Raw genomic sequence first — 26,710 nt, forward strand, 5'->3', positions numbered from 1 at the left:
ATTGGCTAAAATAGTGTGGTGTGTTTCTATTATAAGTAAACGTCCGACTTGACAACTAGTGCTACCATAGTGATAGATGCCCCATGACATAGCAACAATATGGTTGCTAAGTGAGATTGATTTTTTTGCAGTGGATATTTTTGGATATCTGTTGTCCCTAGCAACAATTGCTATGGTTGTCAAATTAATTTGCAATAGGAAGGATGGCTGTGGTATTCAAGATTATTAGTATTATACTTCCTAATTTCCTAGCTAGCTAGCTAGCTATACTATCCCAAATATTATGTCAGTATAACCGCTACATTCCTGAGTCAGTTATTAGGAGTGTGGCTGATAGTTTTGATTTCAGTGGGATCGTTACCTTATACAGACTCAGAGTCTAGACTCACTGCTGTTGTTAGAATTCTCTTTCCAGAAAACCACCTCCAAACAACTTTATCACCCATGCACTAAATTTGCTGATAAAGGATTGATTCTGAGCCACTGGCCATTGCCCTTAATTGAGAACCGATATGTTAAAAGAGAGAGAACCATCTGATGATGCAGAATGAAATAATAATTTCAAAATTACAGACTAACTAAGTAATGTAGGCATCCTGTCTTAAGCAAACTTGACATGTCTGTAACTACCCCCTTTTTTTCAACTATAACAAGTAACTGAATAAATTAAAAAAAAAAATAAACAACAATTCAAAGTACATGTGATGGAAGCACCTGACCCTCAGATATTGTAAGGTCAAGTGCTCCAATAGTCACTGGGCTGCCACGATGAGACCTGGCTCCACGCAAGCAGGTTACAGCTGACCTCAGTAAAGAAAAATTGGGAGCATCTAATCCAGGACACTACACTACTATATATAACTCTGGTGACTGTCTCTCATTATAGCAGTAAGCTGTAACTGGTCCTGCAGACCTAGCGTTAGTGGTTCATACCAAGTGTCATGGCAGTTGAATGGAACTATGGAGATCAGCTGAGACACGAGTGGGTGTTAGTCTGGTAGCGCCCGCCCCTTCGCATAAAAAGGAAGTTCATTTATGCGAAGGGGCGGGCGCTACCAGACTAAGTGGGTGTATAGCTAGAGACATGCAGTCAGCTAATTGTGTTTCAGAGCATTCAGCATATGCTCATCACTGCACAACCTGCATGACTTACCGGTAGGTCTACGCATAGGGGTGTCTATTATCTATGGTCTACGACAGTGACTTGTGGCGCCTATCAATGGTGGCGCTACGCGTTTGAAAGGGCGCGATAAAAACTGGCGCCTCGCTGAAAATGGCACAGAAATATCTTCCTCAGTTGTCAACGCAATCTTCTTCAGACAGTGAGAGGTATGTGTGTATTGAACTGTCAGGGTTAAGTTTTGAGAGGTAGCCATTGAAATATATATCATTACGTCTTTCTTCGATACCAGACTTGAAAACTCGAAAATACCTGAGGGTTATACATGTGGAGTAATAGTGATGATGATTACATATACAATATAATTACAAGGGGTCAGGAGGCTAGTCTCAGGGCTGCCTACAATATCAACTGGAGCCCTGGCAAGAAAAAATAATTATTTCAACAGTTCAATAAATCAACTACATCTGAAGCCCGAGCATTAAATATCCTGTATGAACAGGAGATGGCAACATGAGCTGCCTGCTGAAGTGTACAACATATTGTACTCTTCGGTAGATGGCACGCATTTCTAAGTCTTGTAATGGTCACTGGCATGAAATGACCTAGACAGCCAACTTCAATTGTCACAAGATCAATGGAAAATCTAGCATGTTTAATGAGCCATAGTGATCTTCTTTACGGTTCTTTGTATTTCCATAGTGTGGTCACTAATGAGCTGGAGCTACTCACTAACATTTACTGTGATGAGTTGGTAGTCAAGGAATATGATGGGTAAGTAGTAACTACAATTTAAAAATAATTATCTCTGAATACCTCTTTTTTCTGACATGGTTTATTGCATTACAATCTACCGCCTGACAATATTTTGGCACCATTGAGGGTCACATTATAGAGTGTATCAAGCAGTCACATGTACAGGTATCATATATTCCACAGGTTGATCACACTCAGTGTTCACATTACTCCCAGAACTGACGATGATCGACAATTTGTGTATGCTGATGTCATGTTGGAGTTGAACAAGCAGGTTTGTCAGGATACTCCATAACAAGAATAACTGGTTGTTCTAGTATCCACAGTCACCACCAGTTACAAAGATAGTTATTTATCGTGGCCTATCAGATGCTCATATTACTAGTATAAGAAATGATCTACAGATAATGGCCCAGGATAGGCTGGGATGTCCCATGGTGTATGATCTATTAGAGGTTTGTGAGCTGCCCCCCAAACTGACTGTTCTATTAGAGTATATTGTACACCTCCAGCATGTTAGGGATTGCTTGACTGACCAAAACAGGCCATGTGGAATCTGTTCCATTTGTATGTGTGTATTTGAGGTGAATTATTGTATATCACAATGTTAGTAATCCACCAGATCTCATATAGGAACAAGATGATTTCACGAAGACAGATTGTTATCATTACTTTCATGTTTACTGTTTTTCACATTATGTACAACATCAAGAACAGTTGTGGCTAGAGGAAGTCAATGATGACAGTATCCCAGGACAACCGGTGGCTGCATCACCAAAAGTGTGACCACCTGAGGGGTGTGGCCACATTGTAGTGTCATTGTGTATTTTTGTAGTGTGTGAAGTGTCCTGTGTGTCGTGTAGAATTGTCTGGTAGTTCATCATGTTTCCGTGACATCAGTGGAGTTGTAGTTTGTGACAGTGTAGATGAACAGGTAACATGTCACCACTACCATGGTAATGATGACATCACAATACACAGACAGTTTCATACCTGCCAAGTGATGATGATAAGCAAAGAATGGAACAGTGGAGAAGATTGATGGACAAACAGAGGACACAAGGTGGAATAATTGACCACTCCAAGGATCCACATATTGTGGACTGGAACTGGGTAAGCTGGGTGAGAGATTATAATGAATAGTGTGTTTGTGTGTAATCTGCATATAGAAAAATTCAAGGGGGGTATTTTCAACTGTACTGTACAACAGGAAATTTTGACGGAAGAATAATTTGATAAATTGTTACATTTGTCAAATTTTAATGTCAAAAATCTCAATAAGCACCTGAAAAGTCACATGTCCAGTTAGATCTGTGGTTTCTTGCTTTTTGTCAAATTTAAATCGTCAAAGCTGACTAATCATGAATTCATCAAATTTTCTTTTTGTTGATATTACCTGTTGTACGGTATATGGAGGTCTGAATATAAAATCTCCCCCTCAAAACATTTAAGTTATACCGAGAGTACATAATATTTATATGGGGAGAGTATCTAACTCTCTGTACAAAAACCCTGGGTAAAGTTCATTTTTCATCAAATCATCACCTTCATTGGGAATAGAGAACTGTTGATTTATGTTGATGAGGGCAAAGCCTTTGTTCTCACAAAAGGCTGAGCTGTTGCGTTACCCAGGGTGTTTGGTGAATGCATTCAAGTTAGATACTTTCCCCATATAAATATTATGTACTCTTGACCATTTTACTGTATTTTAATGCATAGCAGCGGGGGATGTTGGACATGCTTTAAGCGCCACCACAGTGAAGGTCATTATTGTTCCATACAGACAAGTCTGTTGAAGCTTCACCTTGAAATACCAATGTTTAGGTGGCACTTAGAGCTCGTCCAATCTCAATCTCCTCCAGTTTTCAAATGATTGTCTTGCTAAAATTTGATTCTGATATAGTAGTGTTCACTATACACACAAAGTGAGTAATTTACTTGCATCTCAACTTGTAGAGTTTACTCTCACAACAATAAACCTGCCATTATTTTATATCTATTTGTATAGACACCCCCATCTACCCAACAAGCTGATGTTACCTTAGCAACTGGTACAACCATTTCCACAACGACGACAACAACCGTCACTAACACAACCAGTGTTACTAGTAAGAAGACTTCATCACATCAACACAGAACATCTACTGGTAATTATTATTATGTTAACAAGAAAGCAAGACACAAACAGTACTATCACTAATAATTATAATTATTATGTACAATATTTCTCAATTCCAAATTTGACAATGATGGCATCATCACCATAACGTTTTCATGATGTTCCTAGTAGGTAATTGTTGCGGTAGTTGTTGCGGCAGTTGCTGTGGTAATGGCATCAAAGGGCCTCGTCTCTTACGCTTGCTACCGGTCAATGTTGTGTTATCAAACAGGAGAGGAGGGGGCATGGGAGCTGGTACCACTGTAGGATTCTCTAGTAGAGTACGTCGTCCTTCACTGGATACTACTGGCAATGGAGCAGTTGGGAACTTGTAGACTTGTGGGACTATGTTTTGATCAGAGTACCTCTTGGGGTCTTGTTCCTTCTTCCTCTGCTGTTGATGGTAATCTATTTGCTGGACTGGCTGCTGCAAGATGGCAGTGGGTGGAGCTGCTGGTACTAGTAGCCTGTAACTGTTAGCAGCTGCTTGTGGGTGTGGCTGCATTGGGATTCCTCCTGAGTATGCTAGTCCCATGATGGAGTGTGGGTGTGGCTGATGTGCAGCATCAATGTGGTATGTGTGGCTGGGTACTGCAGGGAACACTGGTGGATAAGGTGCAGTCTGTGATATAGCAAATCCTCCACCAGTGGCTGCTGCAGCCATATGAGTATGTGGCACAAACACAGGCAATATAGTTGGAGCAGGAACTATTGCACCTGATGGGAGCTGGTAGCCTGCAATAACTGCTGGATGTTTGTGTGGGGGCATGGCTGCTGCTGCTGCAACAGAAGGTGTGACTACCATTGACCGTGCAGGTACTAAAGGTGTGGCTGCATTAGATTTGGTTATCATTGACTGTGTAGTAATAGAAGGTGTGGCTGCCAATGAGGGCACAGCTATGACTGACTGCACTGCATTTACAGACGACATAGCTACTGCAACAGGAGGTGTGGCTACTACTTCCTGAGTGGATACTATAGGCCTGGCTAGTGCTGCAGCTGAGAGTGCGGGCATGGCTTTTGTTGAAAGTGGGGCTAACTGTACAGGTACCTTGACTGCAGTTTTCATTGAAGGTGTGGCTACAGTGCACATAGCAGTCACAACTGATTGGTTACCTGATGAAGGTACAAATGGCACAGCTGAAATGTTCAGTTTAGTGGCAAACTGTAGGGTAGTTGACTGTACCGATGGCCCTAATCTAATCCTCTTGGTGGCCACCTCAATACCATCTCTATTTGTGTCCTCTCTAATAGGAGACCGCTTTGCACTGGTAGTTGTCACAGTGCCTGTTGATGAGCTGTTGCTAATAGTAACATTCTTTGCAGAAGCCACAAAGGTGAACGGTTTAACAGTAGTTGTTGTGGTAACAGCAGTTGTCATGACAATTGCAGCAGCAGCAGACACAAATGTGACATTGTCAGTTACATGACGGTCACTCGTAACAGATGCCACCACATCTCTGCTGACATCAGCAGTCGGAAACTGGACTGGTGAGCTTGTACTCACCTCACTCACTTGTTCACTGTCGTTACCATTAGATGGTGTAGGTCTGACATAAGCCACTGGCTTGCCTGCAGGAGAACCAGTGTTGTGCTGGTCATAATACACAGGAGATGACTTGACCACTCCAGCATAAGAATTAGTAGGTACATTAGTTGATTGTGTGTTAGTCTTACTACCATCCCTGGTATTCTGCTGTTGTCTGCCTGCCCTCTTGCCACCACCACTGGCCTGGACTTGTGATGATGTGGTAGATCCTCTTCTTGCTGTGACTGCTGCTGCTGGAGCTGGCGTCGTAGTCACTTCAATAACCTGCAGTAGTGGCAAGAGAGCAGGAAGTGAGCAGGTCCCCCTAATTAGACAACAAACAAACAAACAAACAAACACAACCCACTAACCCAATACTATTATTGATTAGTTTTATTGACAACTTATCACATACATGCATCAACAACAATTAATATGAGGTGTGTGTTGTGCAGGGGTAGCAGTACTACGCTACCTTGTCAATTGTGTTTGTTGGTATTGGCTTGCTGCGTACTGCTGTACTAGGCTTGGACATCTTAGGAGTGGTTGGTGTAGTTGATGATAATTTGCTGTCAGATGAACTTGTAGGTAATCTCTTATCCTGTAACAAACTAGACATAATACACGATTATGGGATGTAATGATGTATTTTACTTTATGTGATGAGCTGACTCCTCTGTTGCTGCCTGGAGCTCTGCTGGATGAGCCACGCCCTCTCCCTATAGCTCCACCCACTGACACAGATGAGTGAGATTTAGACACTGGTAGATCAGTTCTTACAACACCACGTCCTGATGGTACAGGGTCTTGCCTCTCTACACTGGCCACTTTTTCTGTCTCTGACAGGGTGTGACCTTGTGACGCAGACGTAGGCAGTTCTTGTGCCACACTAGAGTCCACAGCAGCACTAAGATGTGCTAGTGGTACAGCAGGAGTGGTAGTGTATGACGTTGGGAACAACTGATAATCACCTGGTGGTCTTATTAAAGAGGGTGTTATATAGTTCGGGTGATGTACACCTTCAGATAACAAGTTAGTGTAAGTGTCAGCCCAGATGGTGCTACTCTGTGTAGTAATAGTAGTAGTAGGCATCCAGCTATTACTAGGGGCAGATTGGGTCTCCCCTTGTTGTGATGTTTGTTCATGAGCAGAATGTTGTTGTTGCTGTTTACTCTTGTGCGATGACTTCTTTGATGGATGTTTTTTCTTGCTCTCTTCCTCCTCTGCCTTACGTTGTTTTTCCTGTTGACGATATTTTTCTTGTTCTTTCATTTCTCTTTTTTCTTTCTTAGACGTTACTCTGATAAAGTCGTCTACCTCACCAGCAGAGCTTGGTGATAAAGGAGTGGTCACATCTTCATCAATCACCACCACATTAGGACTGTTAATATCAACATTGACCATCCTTGCTGGAGCCTTCTCCTTTACTGCAGCATCTTTCTTATTAGTGGTCTTTTGTTGGAGGTCATCAACTGGTCTCTGATCTAGAGAACTGTTACTGGGTGAAGTCCTGTTAGCACCAGTACCCCGTCCAGCAGGGCCCTTGCCACCACTACCTGATCTAGCAAAGCGTCTCTTGTCATTATCTTGTAGCTGCTGCTGTCTTGAGTCTGTTCTCCTTCTCCTGTTGTCAGCTCCTCCTTCATGTAATGGCTTGTCCTCATCTTTGCTCTTACTACCTTTCTGTTGTTGGGTCTTGTCTACACCATCTGAAGGTTCATCTTTCCTAGATTCTTCCTTTCTTGTTCTAGGAGGTCTCCCTGTTGTGGCAGACTGCTGTGATCTCCTGGTTGTAGAGTCTTTCTTCTCTGTTGATGATGACATAGATTGTTGCTGCTGTCGTGATCTTCCTTGTGGTCCCCTACGCTGCTCAGGGTAGTATTCTCGTTGGTAATCATAACCGTACTCATAATCATGATAGTTGTAATAATCATAATTACCTCCATACCATTGGTAGTCATTGTAATATTCATCATTGTAATAACCCCAGTCATCATTACGATTTCTCCCTCGAGATGATCTTGCCTTGGCCCCTGTTGTTTCTTTTTGTCCACCGCTGACTGATGTGTTTGATTTTTTCTTTTGTTGTTTTGCCTCTCCAACAGATTTGTTGTGAGCCTCTTTTCCTGATTGTATGCTCTTCTCACCATCTTCTTGAGGGTGTGGTTCCTCTTGAGATGATGGCAAGTCCTTTATGTCCTTGTCTCTTTTAGGTCTCTCTCTCCTACTATCAACATGTCTTCCTTCAGAATGGTGCTGTTTCTGGTGTTTACCCTCAGGTTGTGATTGGCGTCTACCTTCAGAGTATTTCCCCTCGTGGTGTTTATTATCAAGATGTTTCCCTTCAGAATGGGATTGGTGCTTCCCCTCTGGATGAGACTGGTGTTTACTATCAAGGTGTTTCCCGTCAGAATGGGGATGACGTTTCCGCTCAGAATAGGAATGGTGTTTCCCCTCTGAATGGGACTGATTTTTCCCTTCAGACTGTTTTTCATCAGCTTGTGACAGGTGTTTCCCCTCAGTCTTATGTTGGTATTTACCTTCAGGATAGTGTTTTCCCTCAAAATGTCCAGGTTCTTTACGTCGTTGATATCGTCCCTCATAGGCATATTCCTGTTGTCTGGGTGGTCGACGTGATCCACCAGTTTTGTTCTCTGAGGTATAAACCTGTTCATCCTGACCTCTTGCTGCCGGTGGTTGGTACTGACGTACAGCAGGTCGATCCCTCTTAGTTGTTTTCCGTGAAGATGATGAGTCATGTCTAGTTTTACCAGATGGCTGGTGTGGCTTCTGATCTGTTGCCTCCTTGTCTGTCTCATTGTTTGTAGGAGGTGCTGATGACTGTTGTTTACCTTTAGTTTGTTTGTCATCAGATTTCAATATCTTGATATCCCCACTAGGACTGTGTACCTGTTCATCTTGTACATTGTCACCTACTGAACTCCTCTTGGCTCGATCACTAGCTGTCTGTTTGATGAGAGCATTAAATTTCTTAGCACTCTTGTCACCTTCAGGTTCATAAAGTGTTCGAGTAGATGTGATGTGTCCTCTATCAGCAGCTTTCCAAGCTGACACTCGCTGAGTTGGTAATTGTTTATCATTCATCACTTGTGTGTCACTGTCACTAGGCCTAGGGTGATAAGGGGGTTTCCCCATGCCGCCATGATGGAGTGCATCAGCTGGAAGCTGGTCATTATCATCTCTTGTTGCTGACTTCATATCTCTCATCATAACCTTAATAGGTTGTCTCCGAGCTGATGGGTGTTGTTGTTGCTGTTCAATGTGAAATGAGACGTGCTTCTTGTCAGCAGCTGTAGCAGTGTTAGGTGGTTCAGTATCATTATGTTGTGCTACTTGATCCAACAGTTCAATATCACCTGGGGCCTGTACAGCAGCTTGGCTACTAGTGGATAATGATGGTGTAATCATATGGTCTTCTCCCCAGGCTGCTTCTGGTGGGGGAATCCCCTTGGTGCCCCTCCTACCCTGTTGCCATGACACATCGGAAGGTGGGCGTTGTGCCATCCGCTCCTTCTCAACTGGTCGGGTAGCAACTACAACCCTAGGAGCAGGAGGGTAATACCCATATCGTTGAGGTGGTATTCCATGATAGTAACGAGGATCTCCATGAGGTGGGCCATAAAAGTGTTTAGGAACTTGTTCAGGATGGTGGTGTGGCTGTTGTCTCAACTGCTGAGGTTCAGTAACAGGTAGAGCTTCCTAATAACAACACAGAAACATCAACAATTTAGCAAATAAATAATAACATACTGTTTTGATGTCCCCTGATTCTGAGCTTTCCTTTCTCTTAGTCTGACTTGGTTGATGGTTAGGTCTGTCCTCATCATCACTGGAATCATCAAACACAACTTTCTTGCTGTAGTCCACTTCTTCGTGATATCCTGCCCACCCTCCCACATCATCATCTTCCTCTGGCAGCTCAAGGTTCTTGAGCTCTTCACTCTTTACTAGTTTGGACTGGCCCTCCTGGTAGGGATCCCTACAGTGATGGGTCATAATATCCAGTGTGTTACATGTACACGTACACTGCATTACCAGTTACTCTCTAAACATCACAATACGTCACACACAATACAATACAAATGACAACACTACACCGAGCTACTGACATACAACACTACACATACATGTTATGGCTGATGTTCACTCCAGGGGGTGGCTGTCCACGTGGTGGCATATATCCTGGCATGTAGTAATGACCAGCAGCATTAGGGGGTGGGCCTGGATGCTGCAACAAAACCTCATAACACAACAACCATTACAACAGTAATACTAGTACCTGTTGAGGAGGATATCCACGGAATGATGCAGCTCCTGGGTGACTGCCATATTGGTTGAACTCTGCTGGGGGTGGGGGAGGCATTCCTTAGAAGAGAAAATGATAGTAAATAGGTAAACACTAAAGATATTTTTAGTATCACAATAAATAGTCACCTGTACACCATCAAAAGGATGAAATCTGTAGCATTAACTATTGCACTATATACCAACACACAGACACATACAACACTTACCATGTCTAAAAGGGCCCATCCCACGGGGCAGGTAAGGTGGTGCCATGTGTGGTGGCATAGAATAAGGAGGTCTCGGTCCTCTAGGGCCATATTGATAGGGAGGACCAGGTGGTGGGGGTGCTGGGCCCCCTACAATACATGGTTAATACACACAGGTGTACACCTCATAAACTGACCAGTGACATTCTCCACTTCGTTGTCATAGTGAATGATGTCCGAGTTGTCATGATTACCAGTCCTCTTAGTGTTGTTATGTGCCTCTCTCTCCTCCAGTGAAGGAAAATTCTTTTGGAAATGTTGACTAGGGGCAGGGTGGGATGGACCTAGACATCAGTCAAATTATCAGTTTATCATACAATAAGTCACTGTGTACAGTAACTATTGTACTCCTGGTACATACACACAGTGAGGCTAGCTGTCAGATACAACTATTACTACTACAGTAACTAATTATAACGTCACCATAAATGATATTTATAACCCTACAGCAATTTAGCTGGGGTAGGGAAGTCCATTAAGAAACAATACTTTACTAGGGTTAGAATTCGGACTGTAAACTAACTAACTAGTTGACGGTTGTATAGTAGCATCTGACTCGCGTGCCTAAGGAAAATGGTGGACACATGGAGTAGCTTTTTATTCATTCTTGGTAAATTTTCTATGTAATTACAACCATAAGAAGTATATCACCCTATAAAACAGTAGTGTTCCACTGTATGACCTACTATTCTCTTAACCTAGCATCATTCTCATCACCCTAATTGAGCAGGCAATGTATCCTTTATCAAATGTCAACATCCTTACTACCAGTAAATATGTTTCATGTGGAGGTAAAAGATGACTGACATCCACAAATATGCTCAACACGTTAGAACTACATATTCTGTCACATGAACTGCACTCAACATGTTAGTTGAACCATACAGACAAGGATTTGATGCATAACATGGCCACAAGTTGGAAGTGATTACTTACCTACACTGTTCACCTCTTTGGCCCAGATGGTCTCCTTCTTCACACTGGTATTATCCACAGGTGGTTGTTGGTTATTCGTTTGTTGTTGTGTATCTTGTTGAGGTACTGGCGGAGATGATGCTACATTAGTTAACTCCTTGTTGGTGTCCTGTTGCTCATCTTCCTTGCCTGCACCCCAGCCTCCCCCAGTTGGTACTAGGTTGACAGTGGGGTCATTGCCAGCATTCTCCTTTCTCAGGCTTGGCAGCTGAGCAGGGCCTGGCATCCGCTTGACTATTTTACCAAGGCTTTGGAAACCGCCTTTACTACCTAAATGTGCATTAAATAGAACAGATATCACCAATACACCCTTACCGAGGCCACCATACAGGAATAACTGCTACTAGGTCACAATTATGATATGGTTAGCTTACCTGGGCCTTTAGACTCCGGCCTGACCCCTTTGTATGTGGAATTGACGTTTAGCGAGGAGAACTTTTTCGCATCTTTTCGAGCGACATTAGCCATTTCAGCAAGGCACTCATTAGTTAGGAGGAGGCACCCCGGGCCTTTAACAAGGAAGATAAAATACGAGACGTGACTTACCAACCATAGCTAACCCTAACAATATATCCAGACGAAATGAAGCGACCTGTACGGGTAATACACAAGACGCCCTCTTTTCGACGAATTCTGATAACGAACAAGTAAATTTAAAGGATGAAAAATTTTCCAGTGGCGCGCAAAGTATCACCACGCGACCACCATTTTATTAAGTACACGTGACTTAGCCAATGGCGGTGGCGGTAAAGGTGTTAGTTACCAGCTGGGCCTCGTCTAGTTGATAATGGCGGGAGATAATGTACAACTCCACGCCTCATTAGTGACTAGCCTCCATCTAAGTGAAGGTAAAGTATGGTGATAGTCGGTACGTTAATTCCAGTCATGGTTTAGTGAAGAAATGGAGTAACGTGGAACTGAAGCATTGTAGTGAACTAAATATGACTTACCTGTGTGCCAGAGACCAGCAACAGGTGTGTATTCTAATATATTAACACAAATTCATGTAGTGTGCACTAACAGGAATTACGTTGTGTACTACCGTTGTCAGCGAGTCACGTGATCAGCATAGACATGTAGGTGACCACTCCAGGTTGCTTGCAAAAGCAGTTTGCACACGTAATTTTTTTAACGTGATCATGTGAATACTTACGTGCAGTATTTTGAATTAACTACCTCAATATGTCCTGGTGTTGTCTAATGATTTAATAAGCAAATAATGTAGTTGTACTTTATAAAAAGCAGCTTGATACAGCTCATGTGTTTGAGTAATCATGTGCAAATTGTTTAATTGTATTCCAAGCAACCTGTATGATGTCTGCTAATTGACCAGTGTCAATACTGAGTATCAGTCAGACCACAGAGGAATAGCTCATGAAGTGTATTACACATGCAAGCACTAAACTATTAAAGCAACAAGCCACCTTGACAAAATTTATTTTAAAGGTCCAGGGATACATGCATATGGTATATATATATATATACATGGCCATCTGGAATGTCTTTGATCCAAGGTCATTTTTACCAGGGAAGTTGTTAATTAAAACAGGTTATGTTGTTTATAGGTTGAGTGGTGGATTAGGCCAGTTGTGTGGAGACATCAAGAGGTAATAGCTATATTAACACCATAGTACATTATTGGTGTTGTAGTTTTATATTGGCTGTAGTGGATGATGATTCTACAATAGCTTATTACAACATATTCAAAGATATTCACCCCCCAGACCTGCCAAACAGAGAAACACGAAACTACAAACAGTGAACAATTTGATTGCAACTAAAATGTGATGCGCTGAGTTAGGAGATACACTCCAATACAACTGAAGTTGTGTGTGTAACTGTATGTAGTGTGTGTTCATGTTACAATAGCATGGGGCATGACAACAGATTATAAAAAATTAATCATTTGCAAGGAATACCTAATTTTAAGTACAGCAAAAAAAATCATTACTAGAGCTATTGAAATTTTTGAGCGAGAGTGTAGCCAGAGCTACCATAGGCAGCAGCAGTTGATGGGAATGAGTAATTGCTGGCTCCTAGCGAAGGGGAATACCCTGGAAGTTGTGCAGCACCGTAACCATGGTGCAACTTTTGTTGTTCTTGATTAGCCACAAACTGAGCAATCAGAGCATCCTCCTGAGTGTGCTGGAGTAAAAAAAAAAGACTCAAAATGATCAAAGAACTCAACATTTTATTTGGTCACACATAACATGTATAATGTTTCACAATGGTAATGATGACATGTGACCAAGGCTTTGATGTTAGCTTTGATGTTACAACATTTATCACATTAAGTGATAGTTCACAATAATTAACATTTCTCAGTATCATACTCACATCATATCCATGTGACATCATAGGGTTGGGTGTGTCGTGTAGTGACATACGGGCCATCTCCTGGGTAATGTTACCTGTAACATGATGAGCAGTTTGATATTTCACACACTAATTTTCATGTACCCTATAATTGCATTTTAAAATACTATTACTAGTAACCCACTGTGACACACATGAGGACGTACCATGTGGTCTACTCCATTGTTGTTCATACACGTATCCACCAGGGGTGGGTGGTTGAGAACTCTGCTGACCAGTGTAGCGTAATTGACCAGACCAGTTAGCTCCATAACCACCTCCTCCATACATTTGTTGTTCCCGAGAATACACTCCTCTGGGGAAATTCCCACCAAGACGATGTAAGTGAAGCTCCCTCTGATCCAAATCCTGTTCTCTCTTCCTCAGTCTTGCCTCCTGTATAGCTAGTTGTTGTTGAGCATGAGCTTGACTGCTCTTAGAGAGGTCAGGAAATGATCTGGTCTTGTTGATAAAGCCAACATCAGGCTCTTCATCAGATATAGAACTCCTGTTTGATGTTGGCTGTTCATCCAAGGACAGAAAGTGTTCATTAGGTAGACTAGATGGCTTCTGGAAGAAGTCATCTTGTAGTTCACCCATCCCTCCTAGTTGGTCACCACCAGCCTGCTCCATCATTTGTTTAATATTCTCTCTTCTCATTCTCAGAGCTGACAAGCTGGTAGGAGCAGGAGGGGGTTGCTGGTATACCTGTAGAGGATTAGTGATAGCAACATTGTTCTCTATTAACTATACTATATTGGGATAATAATATTTGTGATGATCTTGCATGGCTGAAATAATAGTTTACACAATTTTCAATTAGGCACTTATACAATTTAGTCATAGAAAACAAAACCTGATAAGTGTCACAAACTTTAGGTTAGGAAACCTATTTTTTTAGAATTACTTGTCCAAAGAAACCATCCAAATCTCAACACTGATCAAGAAGTGAACACAGTAAGAGTATTCTTAGTTAACATGTTCAACTAGTGTAATAACTAGACAGTTGTACCATCACAACACTACCCACCTCAGCAGATCCTCCCAGTACTCCACTAGGAGCATTATACATGGCAGGTCCCTTGAATGATCCAGTGAACATGTCAGGCTCTCCTCCCTTTGACCTGTATCCACCCATTGGATCATGAAACATTCCAGTGGTAGGTGGACTAGGCCTGGTAGGGGCAGTACGTTGTGATCCTCCTCGAGATATCAACTGTTCACCACTGTACTGGCCGAGGGGGCGGTCATAGTTGACAGGGAAGTTGGCGGGATCATTGTAAGATTGTGGTGGTAGCTGGTAGCTTTGTGTGACTGGCATAGATGACGTGATGGGCTGAGAAGGCTTGGTGTATGGTTGCAGTGAAGTCTTGGGTTTATTATTAATGTCCAGTGATTTACCCTTGCCTCTACTCTGTTGACTGATTACCCTATACCTGTGTAATATGTCATGTCACCATTATCCCAATGTGTTGTGCGCATCGTCTCACCTGTCTAATTCGTCTTGAGAGTGAGCATAAGTGCAGTTGGTTCCTCGAGGACACCCTCCTGGTCGGGCCAGATCTCGACATAGACCAGTCTTGTATTTGTTCCCAAGAAGCTACAAATGATCACACAATACAGTAAATGTTAGTCTAACGGTCACAAATCTATTTACATAAATTATATTACTAGACCAGCAACCTTTACAGTTCTTTTCATAGTCCTGGCTTCACTATAATAATCATGTCTTGCTATGTAAGATTTCAGGCATGAATGCCTGAGGTTATGTGTGCACACTTGGTGGGCATTAAATAAGAGGTTGGTCATGCATCATCACTTATCTCATGACCTCAAAAAATTAAAAATGCAGAAGAAATAATATAATGCTGTAAGTGTTCCTAACCTAATCAGTCTGACAGCAACTTGTGCTGCAACCTTTGAGTTACCTAACTTAGCTGGACTTGACAACTTTGCACTACTCCACAGTCTGGTACCCACACCTCACTCAGGATAGTGGGGACGACATATGATGCTAACTCATCACTTGCAGTTTTCAAACGTCAATAGAGGTTGGTAAGTCAGTCATATTAGCATGCTCAAGTGTTTGTCCCATTTCCTGCAAGCAAGCATTTAGCCAAAGCCATTTTTAGACCCTCTGGACCAATCAACACATCACATATATACTTGTATCAACAACAAGGTGATAGAATTGCTTTCCCCTGAAATTGTGAGATGTTTGGTGACACCTGACCAACCTACTCTGGCTCAACACACCACACTGATACACATTATTAGAGAAGGAACAACGTTGTTATGTATACTTCACCAAAAAGAGGTCACCTAGGGGACAACCCACACACAGTAGTCTTATGACAAAAGGGATGCATGACTGTAATGAAAATGAAACTATTAGAATTATGACATAATGTTGAAATAACCCTTAATACTACACTGTCAACAAATGGGTAACAACCTAATGGACCACAACCCAACACACCACTAATATAACAAACAACATTTACAGTGAAACCTGTATATCCTGTATATCAAGGACAACCTGTATATCAAGGACAACCTGTATATCAAGGACAACCTGTATATCAAGGACAACTTGAGACCAACCAATAGTGTACTGATTATCAAGACCAATTATGTACTAAGGAAACACCACAGGGAGTATCCTCATTTTCTAGTGTCCAGATTAACAGGTTCCACTGTAGTAGACCCTACTCCCTCAGTATACTCTGGTCTAGTTGAACTATTACCCAAACTAAATACTTAACTAACAAGACACAACAATGTTTACAGATGTAACATGTCAACAAGTGATCATGAGTGGAGTAACCACATTATCAATATTGTACTGTCTTCATTTTAGAACAAACAGAGTTAATAGGTAATAATTGACCTCCACATTAACAAGATCACTTTGTTAATATGCTACAACTGATAATGGCGTGGTACTACTACCTGCTGTGAACCACTGACCATCTCACTATTATTAGGTTTTTGTTTTTGCTAAACAAAGCAAGCACACATCACAGCGTTAAACACCCTTTATATACCCATCCCAGACCTGTGGAGTATACTAACTGATGATGACCTTGTAAAGAATGGCTTCAGCAGTTACAAGTACACTTCACAGGAATGATAGCAGCCATATAAACTACACTTGTTAATGCTACTAATGGTTGCTAGGAAAACATCTTTGGATGTATGAAGCCGTTTTGAAGTGTCCAAGTTTAATTCCAGTTTAACAAGTAGCCAGCCTTACAGTAAGCCACAGTTTCTACAACAGTGAGGTCATCTGCTGTTAAAAGCTACTGCAAAAATTAAATCTCTTCCTAATGTTTCATTATGACAGGAAGTTTATATAAACATCTTTCATGTGACCTAAGCACATATCAATTATCTTACGGATCCAGTTACTAATGACCTAAGCACATTTAAATCCAGTATAACCAGTTGCCAATAAAGCTAGTTTTCAAGTCCAGTTTGACTGCAAGCCATACTAACCCCAAACCACACATACAGGTATTATATCACTACCCACCTTCATGAATTCCACAAATTTGCTCACTACTGAGATCAGAGCCTCTAGTGAGCCTGCACAAGCACTCAATGAGAACACTGCTCCTTTGTCTGTTGAATAAACATACATCAACCATATTCCAATAGTTTAAATCACTAATCACTCTTACCAGAACTATCCTTCTCAGAGTCTAGTTTCCTATTCAGCAATTCTTCTAGAGATGGAACCATCTCTGAGAGGCTATAAGGATCTTGTGCACGTTCCAGTGCTATCACCAGCTCATTCACACCACCAGAGGTACAGCCCATGGCTATCAACTACACACACACATCAACACTGGTATATTGTCTCACTGTCCCTTACCTTATCAATGATGGACTGCATGTGTGACTTGTGCTTCTGGTCACCATATAACAGAGATGACCACTGCTCTGGGCCTATCCTTAGTCCAGCCTCCATTGCTATCTTAACAATCTGAGTGTCATGCTCCTTACGCAGAGCATCATGGTTACGATACTAAAAAGAATGATACTATATTGATAGATGCAGTGTCACTAGGTTTAGAAAACATTTATAAAAAACACTTAGCCAATGTGACCTATTAGCTCATATTTTATAAAAACCACAAACCTACTATATTATACTACCCACCTCTTCCTTTAACTGCATCAAAGAAGAATCCCCATCTCTCTTGTCCACCTATAACATCATGATACAATCACCACATCATATAAGTGTCATACTCACATTAAAACAAGATGAACGGTACAATAGTTGTACCACATGGCCCACACTAGTACGAGATGCTTGAGGAAATTGCTTCTCAAGTTGTTCTACGACGTACAGTACGATGTTCTTCCTGGACAATGCTTGTCCACTCTCCAACACTTTTTGTATATACTTGAGTGTCTCCTCTTGCATGACAGGACCCAGGAACTGGCAGCCACGACATCGGACAGCTGCCCATAATTGGTGAGAGAGTTGTTGTTGACCTTGGTGAATTATTAACAATTCAGTGATGGTACGTTCTGCTAGCGATCGTGCGGTGCGCATGATACGTGCCCTTCCCTCAATCTCCAGTAGTTGACTGTTAACTATTGTAACGAGTTTCTTCAACATCGGTCGAGTGAGGTAGGTCACATTTAGTGCTTGTGCTCCATTAACTAACAAGGGCTTTAGAAACATTGCTAAGTTGTCCATGAACTCCTTAACTTTGTAGAATTGCTGAAGATCATCATCCGTGTCCTCAAGGATCTTAATAATTGGAGCAGGAATCTCCAAACCATTTTGGTCCAACAGTTTCAAGATGGCATAGTTAATAGGGATGCCAGCGAGATCTGGTATCTGAACATTCTTGTCATGAGGGCACTGACGATTCTTCAGCTTGGAGAGACACTTCTTGCAGAACGTGTGGCCACAAACAAGGGTAAGTGGCACATTGTTGGAGGAGTTAAACTGCACCATGCAAATGTCGCACAAATGGAATTCTGACCACTGCTTCTGAATGGACATACTCTCGCTTGTTTATAAGAAAACTGTATAAATATGTAGTTGTGAAACTGACCAAATAAACTGATCAAATGTGTCAATAGCTCTTGTAGAATCGTCCACACATCAGAAGACGTGCTTGGTTGGCCTCTGGTGGTTAGTGTAGCTGGCCAATGTAGTAGTAAGTACGTCGGAAATGTTAACACTATGCGAGGTAGAGACCATGATACGTAGCGGTAGTGACCTTGTCTGCTGCCCTATAGCCGGCCTGGGGAAGACATTACACTATGTAAACAACCCGCCAATTTACACAATCAACACCGTTAGTAAGTTATCAACACTGTTCAGCGTTTATCACTTAACTTTTTTGGCGGTACAAAATTAACCACTATTTACGCAACACGTACACAATTACTCACAGAAATACATGAACGTTTTCCAGAACGAAAACAAACCAACTGTCTCAAGCAACACTACGGCTTAAGTTTAAAAGAACGTTGTTATCACGTGCGCAAATAGCACAGGACAATGACTCAACATGGAACTCACAAACATATATATGCACAAATAAGTTGTTATACGCACTAACCGGCTGAAGTTTTATGGTCGCTGATACCTAAGATATTCTTGTACCTAACCTATTACCTACTAGACTAATACTAAGCTACGTTAAATCTACGCTTGTAATTCCCTCTTCGTCCCAACACATCTTCAACACTTTGCCTCAATTCGAGGACTCCACATTTCTTCCTCCACGTTAGAACGCTAAGTGAAAAACACGACCTGATGAAATACAGGCTCGACTACCGGTTTTACAGGTTTTAAAAAAAAAAATTTTTTTTTTAGTACCCAGTATTGCACGAATTACTTTAGAATACAGGTGATTGTCGAAGGTACATAGTTTGTACAAAGTACATACGGGTGCAGTGAATGTGTAATGCATTATCTTAACTGTAGCTATACTGGCTTTAAACTTAAATCCTCCTTGTTATGTAGTACTTTGACTTTACAGATTAGACATGTCCCCCTAGTAAGGTGAAGGAGCAAATAATGGTAAGATTGTGTTACTGTGTGTGCATAACTTGCTAAACTACCAATATACACTTGCATCGTCACTGTGTCAGTAGCTTGGTATATAGGATATGCCTAACACTACTCACACTACATCACATGCACACAAATAAAAGAAATACTGGCTGAGATCACACTGGCAACTAATCCTCAACTCCTACAGTTTACCTCCAAATAAGTGTACACTGCATGTATACTTCCCAAACATCAATCACAGTTGTTGTCACACCTTCATCGGCTTCTGTATCATATCAACTAACAATTATCCTGTTGTATTTTCTTGTATAGGCTAGTTGGTCAGACAAGTTGGTGGGTAGTCTACTAATGTTAGTGGCTATTGGTGTATTCCTGTATTATACTGTGTGGGTGATGATATTGGTAAGTGTGTGTGAGTGCGTGCGTGCGTGCATGTGTGGATACAATACGTACGTGTCATCTATCAATGGGTACATGGTATTTACTGGGGAAAGCAAATAAAAAAATAAAGGCTATATATATCATGTAGTTTGTTTGTATTTCAGTACCACAAGCACATGAGAATTAATGTCAATGTCTTGACTCTTGATAATGTGCTTGTATTGACCATGCAAGAGGCTTATTCAATGGGTTTATGGCGCTTTTTGTATTTGAAGTTAATTTCAGTATTATTGTGTGATGAATTTTCTATCCAGCGTAAATAGTCTATTACCAGAAATGAAGTACTACAGAACCAATATGTCATTTTAGATAGTTTATCAGGCGAGCTCCAAAAGGAGAGGGAGGCAGGGGTCCAGAAGGAGGGAAAGAGGCTGTTCAAAAAATTGAAAGCGAAAGCCTGGGAAAATTGGTCTTACCGCCCATGTCAGCAGATTTGATTTTTCACCAAGACCACAAAGCTACATGAATAAACTGTGTAATTCCACAATCAAAATCAGCTAGACTTGAGTGGTCTGGTTTTGCTGGCTGCTTTTCCCAAGACAAGTGGCGATCTGTACGTGCAATGTGGGGCCTTAATGGAGCTCAGTATGTGGCTGCACATCTCTGTGGTGTTGAGTAAAGACCTATGCTGTCAATTTTCTTTCATTTTAGCCAGTTTTGAGACCTGAGTGGTCCATAACTTAGCCTAGTTCATCCCTACATGGGTGATAAGACTGGTTTTCCCAGATCCAGTCACACTTTGTAATGCTTTTCAGCCATGTTGAAGCATTATTTCCTTCAACCATTTGTTAGAGAGTTGTAGTACCTGGCTGTAGGTGTGTAGCTGGCTGTAGGTGTGTAGCTGGCTGTGACTTCTTTACAAATTTCCAATCTTGGTTTAATATCCTTGGTTGAGTCTTGGCATGAATCAAATTTATAAACTTATACAAGCAGTGATATATACAGCAAAGGAAACACATGCTCATCACATGAACATATGAAATATCATCAGAGTGTTCATTGATGATAAACACATGTGGTGACTTCAATGATAATCAGACTCTTGGGAAAATCTTGTTGGTCAGAAATGACCACCCTTCAAAGCATACTTGTCCATTAGTGGTTAGTACACCACATGTTTCAGTTGGTTCTTCTATACTTGTGGAGTATCAGGAGGTATACTATGGTTCTACCAGTGTTGGATCTTAACACTGTTCATCAGCTCTTGTCTGCCAGTATATAATCTCAAAATACAAATAGACACCAGTGGCTCCTGAGCTGAACAACCGTTGTACCAAAGTTATCATGAATAACTCCCTGGCTTCCAAACAAAGAGGAAAAAATTCCACTGAAAGGACAATGTTGGTGAAGGGGTAGTTTGAACCATCTGAAACAGAAGGCCAATAAATAGTAATCCTTATATAGTTGTGTTTGACCTTTTGACCTTTACACTGTCAAACAATGACTACACCATATATCAGGTGACCTATTATAAACAATACTGTTCCTTTGTAACTAATGGAGTGTGGTCAGTTAAATGACCCATTTACAGGATATTTATATTTTAAGTGTAGCTAGACAATGAATATTATTTGGTGATATTATTGGATGATTTCTCATTACAGCCTTTTGTGGAGCCAAGTCACCTAATCCATAACTATTTCTTACCGAGATATTATGCTATTGTAGTCCCCATAACGTTGGGGATGATATTGATGGGAGTGATTGGTGAGTTAGTGTTGTACTGCCGAGTGTGTGTCATTGTTACCCTCCCCCAGGGGTGTTTGTGTCTGTCGTGACAATACAACAACAAGCCAAACAAGCAGCCAAGAAGTCACACTAACTGTTACCATGGTAATTAGAAGTTAATCACATGAGTCACCCAATACATTTTGTAAATTGTACATCATCATCTGTAGGTTTTGGGGTCCGATTAAAATAAACAATGAATTGTAATGAATCTGATTCAAATCTTGTTCTCATTGGCTTGTTTTATTATATTAGTATTGAGCAATCTGCCAGAAATGGAGGTTACTTCAAAAATTTCATCAGTCTACATTGCTAAGTTTTAAGCACAAAGGTTATCTTGTCCCCAGTGTTCACATGCTCCATCACATGAAGATCGTCTGGTGACTTTGTCCACTTTCTTGGTCCTAGTGGCAGGGGCTAAAAAGGGGAAGGGGGGGGTAGTTGTGGCCAAAAAGCTAGTTGTAAATGACTTTAGGCTAGTTGTAAATAAAAGTCAGACTAACTAGCAAGCTGTACCACAGAAAAGAATGAAGTTAAAAATTACATACATGTGCTGTGCATGTTTACAGGGATTTGACTAAAAGTACCTCAGATCCAGTCTTGAGATTACCACTTTCAGTTTCCTTTTGTGGTCCACTAAGATTACAACTTATAGTTATGGTCATTTTCACAGTCGGCTATTGATATAAAAATAATTGCCTTAAAATCTTATAAAACAATAGTTTGATCTAAAGAATTGGCTTGTACGTTACTGTAAGTTTGTTTTTAGTTCCAGGTCTCAATCACTTATCTCAAATTGCTTCCAGATTTAATCTTGCCACAATTATGTTTCAACTAGGTAAACGATGCTCCCGCACTCCCCTGAAATCCCTGCTTCAATCATTCCCTTCACCAACATTTTGCTACATAACAACTGTGACAATATAGAGCACAATTGCAAAAATACAAAATATATTTTTTTTGTTTATATGTACTGCTACCCCCCCCTCAACCAGGTTTGGACTAGTTGTAAAAAATAGTTTTTAGCTACTGCCTCATGGAATATTGCTACAAACATGCTTGTTGGTATACACAGTAGTGTGTATACTTCCTGGGCCAAGAAGTTGTATTAATGACCTTTGTGTGACCAAGCATGTGGGTGGCTGGGGACGAGAATAGGACAAAGGTACCGGTTCGTTAAACTTCCCCCTTAACACAGGACATGTGCATCACTAGTTATTTGAGGAATATATATATATACACCGTGTGTAATGTATTGTCAAATGGGACATGACTCAGTAAATATCTCACATACACAATATCCACCATAATATGCCATTGTATGGGTTGTGTGATTCATGTTACAATTCAATTACAGTAAACATTGACACACGCAAAAATGATTTTTTACAGCTAGGTGAACTGTTTTATTTCACTATACAATAGTATAATTACAGTCCATTGAACACACAACATGCTAATTAACACCTGGAGAATTATATGTCATCTTCATCACTAACTCAGCTGCTTTTCTTCTGGTCTCTTCTAGGAGGTATGGATCAAGTGTAAAGTTAGTTGGTCCCCTCACGAGAGGTTCTGCCAATTGCCGTGTGGAGTTGAGGTCCAACATTCTCAACAACTCAATATCTTCAAACCCATCCCTGAAGTTGTGTAGTCTAGTAGTGGATATGGGACTATCTTGTCCAGGGTATATGAAGTAGCCATCACCGTTAGCAAATATATTGGTGTTTGGATACCAGATGTAGTTAGCTGGATCATAGTCAGTTCTGGCTGTATTGTCAAGTCTTTGTAGGGTAGCATTTGTGGAAGGGACTCTCTTCCATAAGTTAATAGCATAATACAACCATCCACCGACTTGCTCTGTGCTAGCTAGCCAGTACATTAATCTTGTCTCCAGTAATGGTCGTTCAATGAAGGAATTCAGGTAGACATCTTTAGATGGTTCAATACAGTGGTACCACCATTGCTGTTTACCACTAGCAATCCAAGGGGCAGTCTTCTCTCTATCATAGAACTCATATTGTAGTACCCATATGTCTAGTGGTAGGGTGGTAGGTGGTATAAAGTTTATAGCTGCTATTGTAGTAAGGTTAGGCCACTTGTTCTTAATACCTCCAAACATCTTATTAATACTGTCAGTACATTCAGCCAGTACCTCATCGAACCCATAGACGTACATGTTATCAAGATATCCTAGTTTATTGTACTTGTCAATGTAAGGTTGTAGGTAGTTGATGACCTTATTAACGTCATTGTCAGTGTAATTACGACATGTTCCTCGTAGTCCAGTGTGACCTGTTACCATGGTAGCAACTGCATCAACATCTACTAACCCCAAATATTGCACACCAGCAGCAAACAACATGGCATAGTCCTCATCTGGGGACGGCACACCCTGATATAGATCATTACTGGCCACTCTTTGCTCCACTAACAAGTTATAGTAGCTAGACTTTATTGCAGTAACATTAGTATAGTAAGGTTTGAGTCCGCCGTCACTGAATGAGAAAATGGCAGGAAATTTAGCATCCTTGAGAGTGGGCAGGGTGATGTCCCATACTACAAGATAGATAGGGATCTGTGTAGACATGCCTGCACCATCTGATAGTATGGTAACTGATACACTGCCAATGTAGTTGCCTGCAAGAGAAGATGATGGAATAGTAATAGTCACCCATAGTGGTTGACTGTTATTGGCTTCTAATAAGACCCCATTATTAATAGGAACTAATAAGGGGTCAGGTCTCCATCCACCCCCTGATCCAGGGTACCTAGTTGTCTCCTTACAGTTCACATACCCCACCTGCCACCACTGCAAACTGGATGAGGGGATCTGACCTACCCCAAACTGCTGGGTGAGGTCTGAGAATTGCAGTGATAAATTAGCTGATAGGTTTGCTGATGGAGGCACGCCTCCTACTAGTATTTGAATGGCTTCCTGTTCCCCCTTCATTCCAGCCCAATTAATAGCATCTCGCGTGATCCCTGACAAACTGCTGCAAGTGTCATTTTGTCCAACATGTACAGTTGATGGTAATACACACAGATCAGTGGCGCCTTGTACATGAGATAGCAGCGACAACGCTAGCACAGCAATTGACAATAAGATCATTATAGCCACGCCCTCGGATTGTGGACAAGTGCTCGCGAAGGGGAGGGACAGGCGAAGCATGCGCAAACGATGCACGTTGCTTAACGTATTCATAGTGGTAGCATTGTTATATGGTTTCTCATTAATGGTCGGAATCAGTACAATAGGTAAGTGTCGTGTAACACTTGAGTAGGTACGATAATTTGTATGTTGTTAACTGGGCTTTAAATAGAGTTTGCCCTTGGCAACAAAACTAACATGTACACACCTTGTCGTTATTATAGATGACACACTCAAGAGAAATGCAGGTCGACTGTTGCCCAGATCAGGTATGACATATTGGAAGATGTTAAAGTGATATGTTCACACCTTGTAGGTGTTATTAGTATTCGTGGCAGAGGAGTTACCGAACAATCCTTACTATGTTCCCCACAAGCTAACACTCATTGCGACCTTATACAAGCTAGTGATAATGTGTTGGTGATAGGAGCTGATAGCTTCATTGGTGCTCGACTGTCGCTACACCTTCATAACAAATACCATGTCCATGCCACCGGGTCACACCTTGACGTACACGAGGACCAGTTGTTATGGTACAGACTAGATCAGTTACAAACTAGTGACATTGATGTTCACTGGATGAACTATAGTAACTACACTAACACCAGGTCACTGCTGAATGATGGACGCTTCACTGATATATACTACATCACTTCAGAATACAATGGTGACAATATTAAAAGTTGGGCTGGTCATTTAAAAGAGTTTGTTATCTTACTGGATGCAGTTAAAGAAGTGTCACCTTGTAGTCGTCTAGTTTTATTATCACCTCATGGTTGGGACCACATTACAAGCAGGGTGTGGTTGAAGACTTTTGAACTAACTGGCTCAACGTATCATTCACTCTACAAGATTCCGTTTGTGTCTGTGAGACTCTCTGGTGTGTACGGACCATGGGGAAGTGTGGGGGACGCAGTGACACACACAAAGGCATGCTGGTACATCAACCAGGTAGTCAATATCATTGTATCTCACCTGAGTACTAACAGAACTTGTACTAAAGTTGAACTAAACTGTAACAATGTGATAGAAATGGAGACTGGACTACAATACTACAAGTCATGGCTACATGATTTTACTAGACAAAGAACTAAACAATATGATGTAATCTTCACCTCATATTTTTCAACAGAAGTAGATCCACAGAGGAACAGACACAAACATCCCAACCGTTTCTCTTACATCCATTGGTGGTTCTTATCACTACAACAAAATTACCTTAGGGGTGTGATATTCCATGATGGATTAGATCAGGGGTTCATGGACCGACTAACTCACGTCTATCACAATATTACATTTCATAGGGTGTCATCATTGAAGAATCGCTCGACCAATGATGCCAGGTTCTATGCTTACAGTGACTACTTAAAACACCACCCTGATGTTAAGAGAGTATTGCTGACAGACATCTCTGATGTGATATTCCAACGTAATCCATTTGAATTAATGGACGTAGTTGGGGATCGTCTTTATGTTGGTACTGATATCGACATCTTCCCGGACATGAAGGCAATGCCATGGCTGAGTTCCAGACTTGCTAACTGTTTTGGTAACCACTCCGTGTTACAAGGGGAGATATATGATATGTTGAGATTGTCAACGGTGTATAATGCTGGAGTGATTGGGGGCAGTAGGCATATTATGAGAGCGTTACTCACCAGGATCGCATGGTCACTGGACCACACCCCTCCACATTTAAACTGCAACATGCCAGCTGTCAACTATGTTGTTCACAAATACTTCAACAATATCACTTACACTGGATTCCCTTTTACCAGTAGGTTTTTGAGGAGGCAGTCCAGTCCTAAAGCTGTCTATATTGTACACAAATGATGTATAATTTTTTTAAAAAACAAATCGCCTTCAATGAAATCC

At 41.3% G+C, this 26,710-nt stretch overlaps 5 protein-coding genes across 10 annotated transcripts; 3 read left to right on the top strand and 2 right to left on the bottom strand.

Moving 5' to 3' along the window:
- Window positions 1-1,181: 1,181 nt before the first annotated feature.
- LOC136265827 (E3 ubiquitin-protein ligase RNF25-like) lies at window positions 1,182-4,123 on the top strand. Of its 3 annotated transcripts, XM_066060763.1 has the most exons (10): window positions 1,203-1,329; window positions 1,413-1,664; window positions 1,823-1,894; window positions 2,060-2,150; window positions 2,194-2,331; window positions 2,389-2,460; window positions 2,510-2,656; window positions 2,712-2,810; window positions 2,858-2,998; window positions 3,885-4,123. In XM_066060763.1, exons 2-10 carry the CDS (start codon window positions 1,615-1,617, stop codon window positions 4,074-4,076), a joined length of 1,002 nt encoding a protein of 333 aa, XP_065916835.1. In that variant the 5' UTR covers window positions 1,203-1,329; window positions 1,413-1,614; the 3' UTR covers window positions 4,077-4,123. The 3 variants fall into 3 exon arrangements, with proteins under 3 accessions (XP_065916834.1, XP_065916836.1, XP_065916835.1); XM_066060762.1 differs by lacking the exon at window positions 1,413-1,664 and having other exon boundaries at window positions 1,182-1,329; XM_066060764.1 differs by lacking the exon at window positions 1,413-1,664 and having other exon boundaries at window positions 1,182-1,329; window positions 2,858-2,989.
- Window positions 4,017-11,835, bottom strand: LOC136265805 (uncharacterized). The gene is made up of 11 exons (XM_066060724.1): window positions 11,672-11,835; window positions 11,486-11,620; window positions 11,073-11,381; window positions 10,274-10,420; window positions 10,098-10,226; window positions 9,863-9,948; window positions 9,711-9,811; window positions 9,334-9,562; window positions 6,217-9,282; window positions 6,038-6,163; window positions 4,017-5,847 (listed from the first exon to the last, which is right to left on the bottom strand). The coding sequence occupies exons 2-11, from the start codon at window positions 11,577-11,579 to the stop codon at window positions 4,135-4,137; spliced, it is 6,000 nt and encodes a 1,999-aa protein (XP_065916796.1). The 5' UTR covers window positions 11,580-11,620; window positions 11,672-11,835; the 3' UTR covers window positions 4,017-4,134.
- On the top strand, window positions 11,800-13,027 carry LOC136265837 (tRNA-splicing endonuclease subunit Sen15-like). Its single transcript, XM_066060776.1, has 5 exons — window positions 11,800-11,959; window positions 12,006-12,085; window positions 12,135-12,187; window positions 12,677-12,718; window positions 12,762-13,027. Exons 1-5 carry the CDS (start codon window positions 11,899-11,901, stop codon window positions 12,871-12,873), a joined length of 348 nt encoding a protein of 115 aa, XP_065916848.1. The 5' UTR covers window positions 11,800-11,898; the 3' UTR covers window positions 12,874-13,027.
- On the bottom strand, window positions 12,866-19,299 carry LOC136265813 (roquin-2-like). Of its 4 annotated transcripts, none has more exons than XM_066060735.1 (12): window positions 19,058-19,299; window positions 17,728-18,736; window positions 17,632-17,679; window positions 17,344-17,496; window positions 17,150-17,297; window positions 17,002-17,090; window positions 16,419-16,466; window positions 14,957-15,066; window positions 14,497-14,902; window positions 13,634-14,174; window positions 13,449-13,522; window positions 12,866-13,256 (listed from the first exon to the last, which is right to left on the bottom strand). In XM_066060735.1, exons 2-12 carry the CDS (start codon window positions 18,490-18,492, stop codon window positions 13,068-13,070), a joined length of 2,571 nt encoding a protein of 856 aa, XP_065916807.1. In that variant the 5' UTR covers window positions 18,493-18,736; window positions 19,058-19,299; the 3' UTR covers window positions 12,866-13,067. The 4 variants fall into 4 exon arrangements, with proteins under 4 accessions (XP_065916807.1, XP_065916805.1, XP_065916806.1 ...); XM_066060733.1 differs by having other exon boundaries at window positions 16,416-16,466; XM_066060734.1 differs by lacking the exon at window positions 19,058-19,299 and adding an exon at window positions 18,888-19,038 and having other exon boundaries at window positions 16,416-16,466.
- On the top strand, window positions 19,284-26,707 carry LOC136266529 (uncharacterized). The gene is made up of 9 exons (XM_066061537.1): window positions 19,284-19,361; window positions 19,481-19,521; window positions 19,828-19,917; window positions 21,561-21,663; window positions 21,714-21,768; window positions 23,213-23,371; window positions 24,758-24,942; window positions 25,060-25,104; window positions 25,152-26,707. The coding sequence occupies exons 2-9, from the start codon at window positions 19,519-19,521 to the stop codon at window positions 26,666-26,668; spliced, it is 2,157 nt and encodes a 718-aa protein (XP_065917609.1). The 5' UTR covers window positions 19,284-19,361; window positions 19,481-19,518; the 3' UTR covers window positions 26,669-26,707.
- Window positions 26,708-26,710: the final 3 nt, after the last annotated feature.

Source organism: Dysidea avara, chromosome 9 (assembly GCF_963678975.1).
Source record: "Dysidea avara chromosome 9, odDysAvar1.4, whole genome shotgun sequence".
Taxonomy (NCBI): domain Eukaryota; kingdom Metazoa; phylum Porifera; class Demospongiae; order Dictyoceratida; family Dysideidae; genus Dysidea; species Dysidea avara.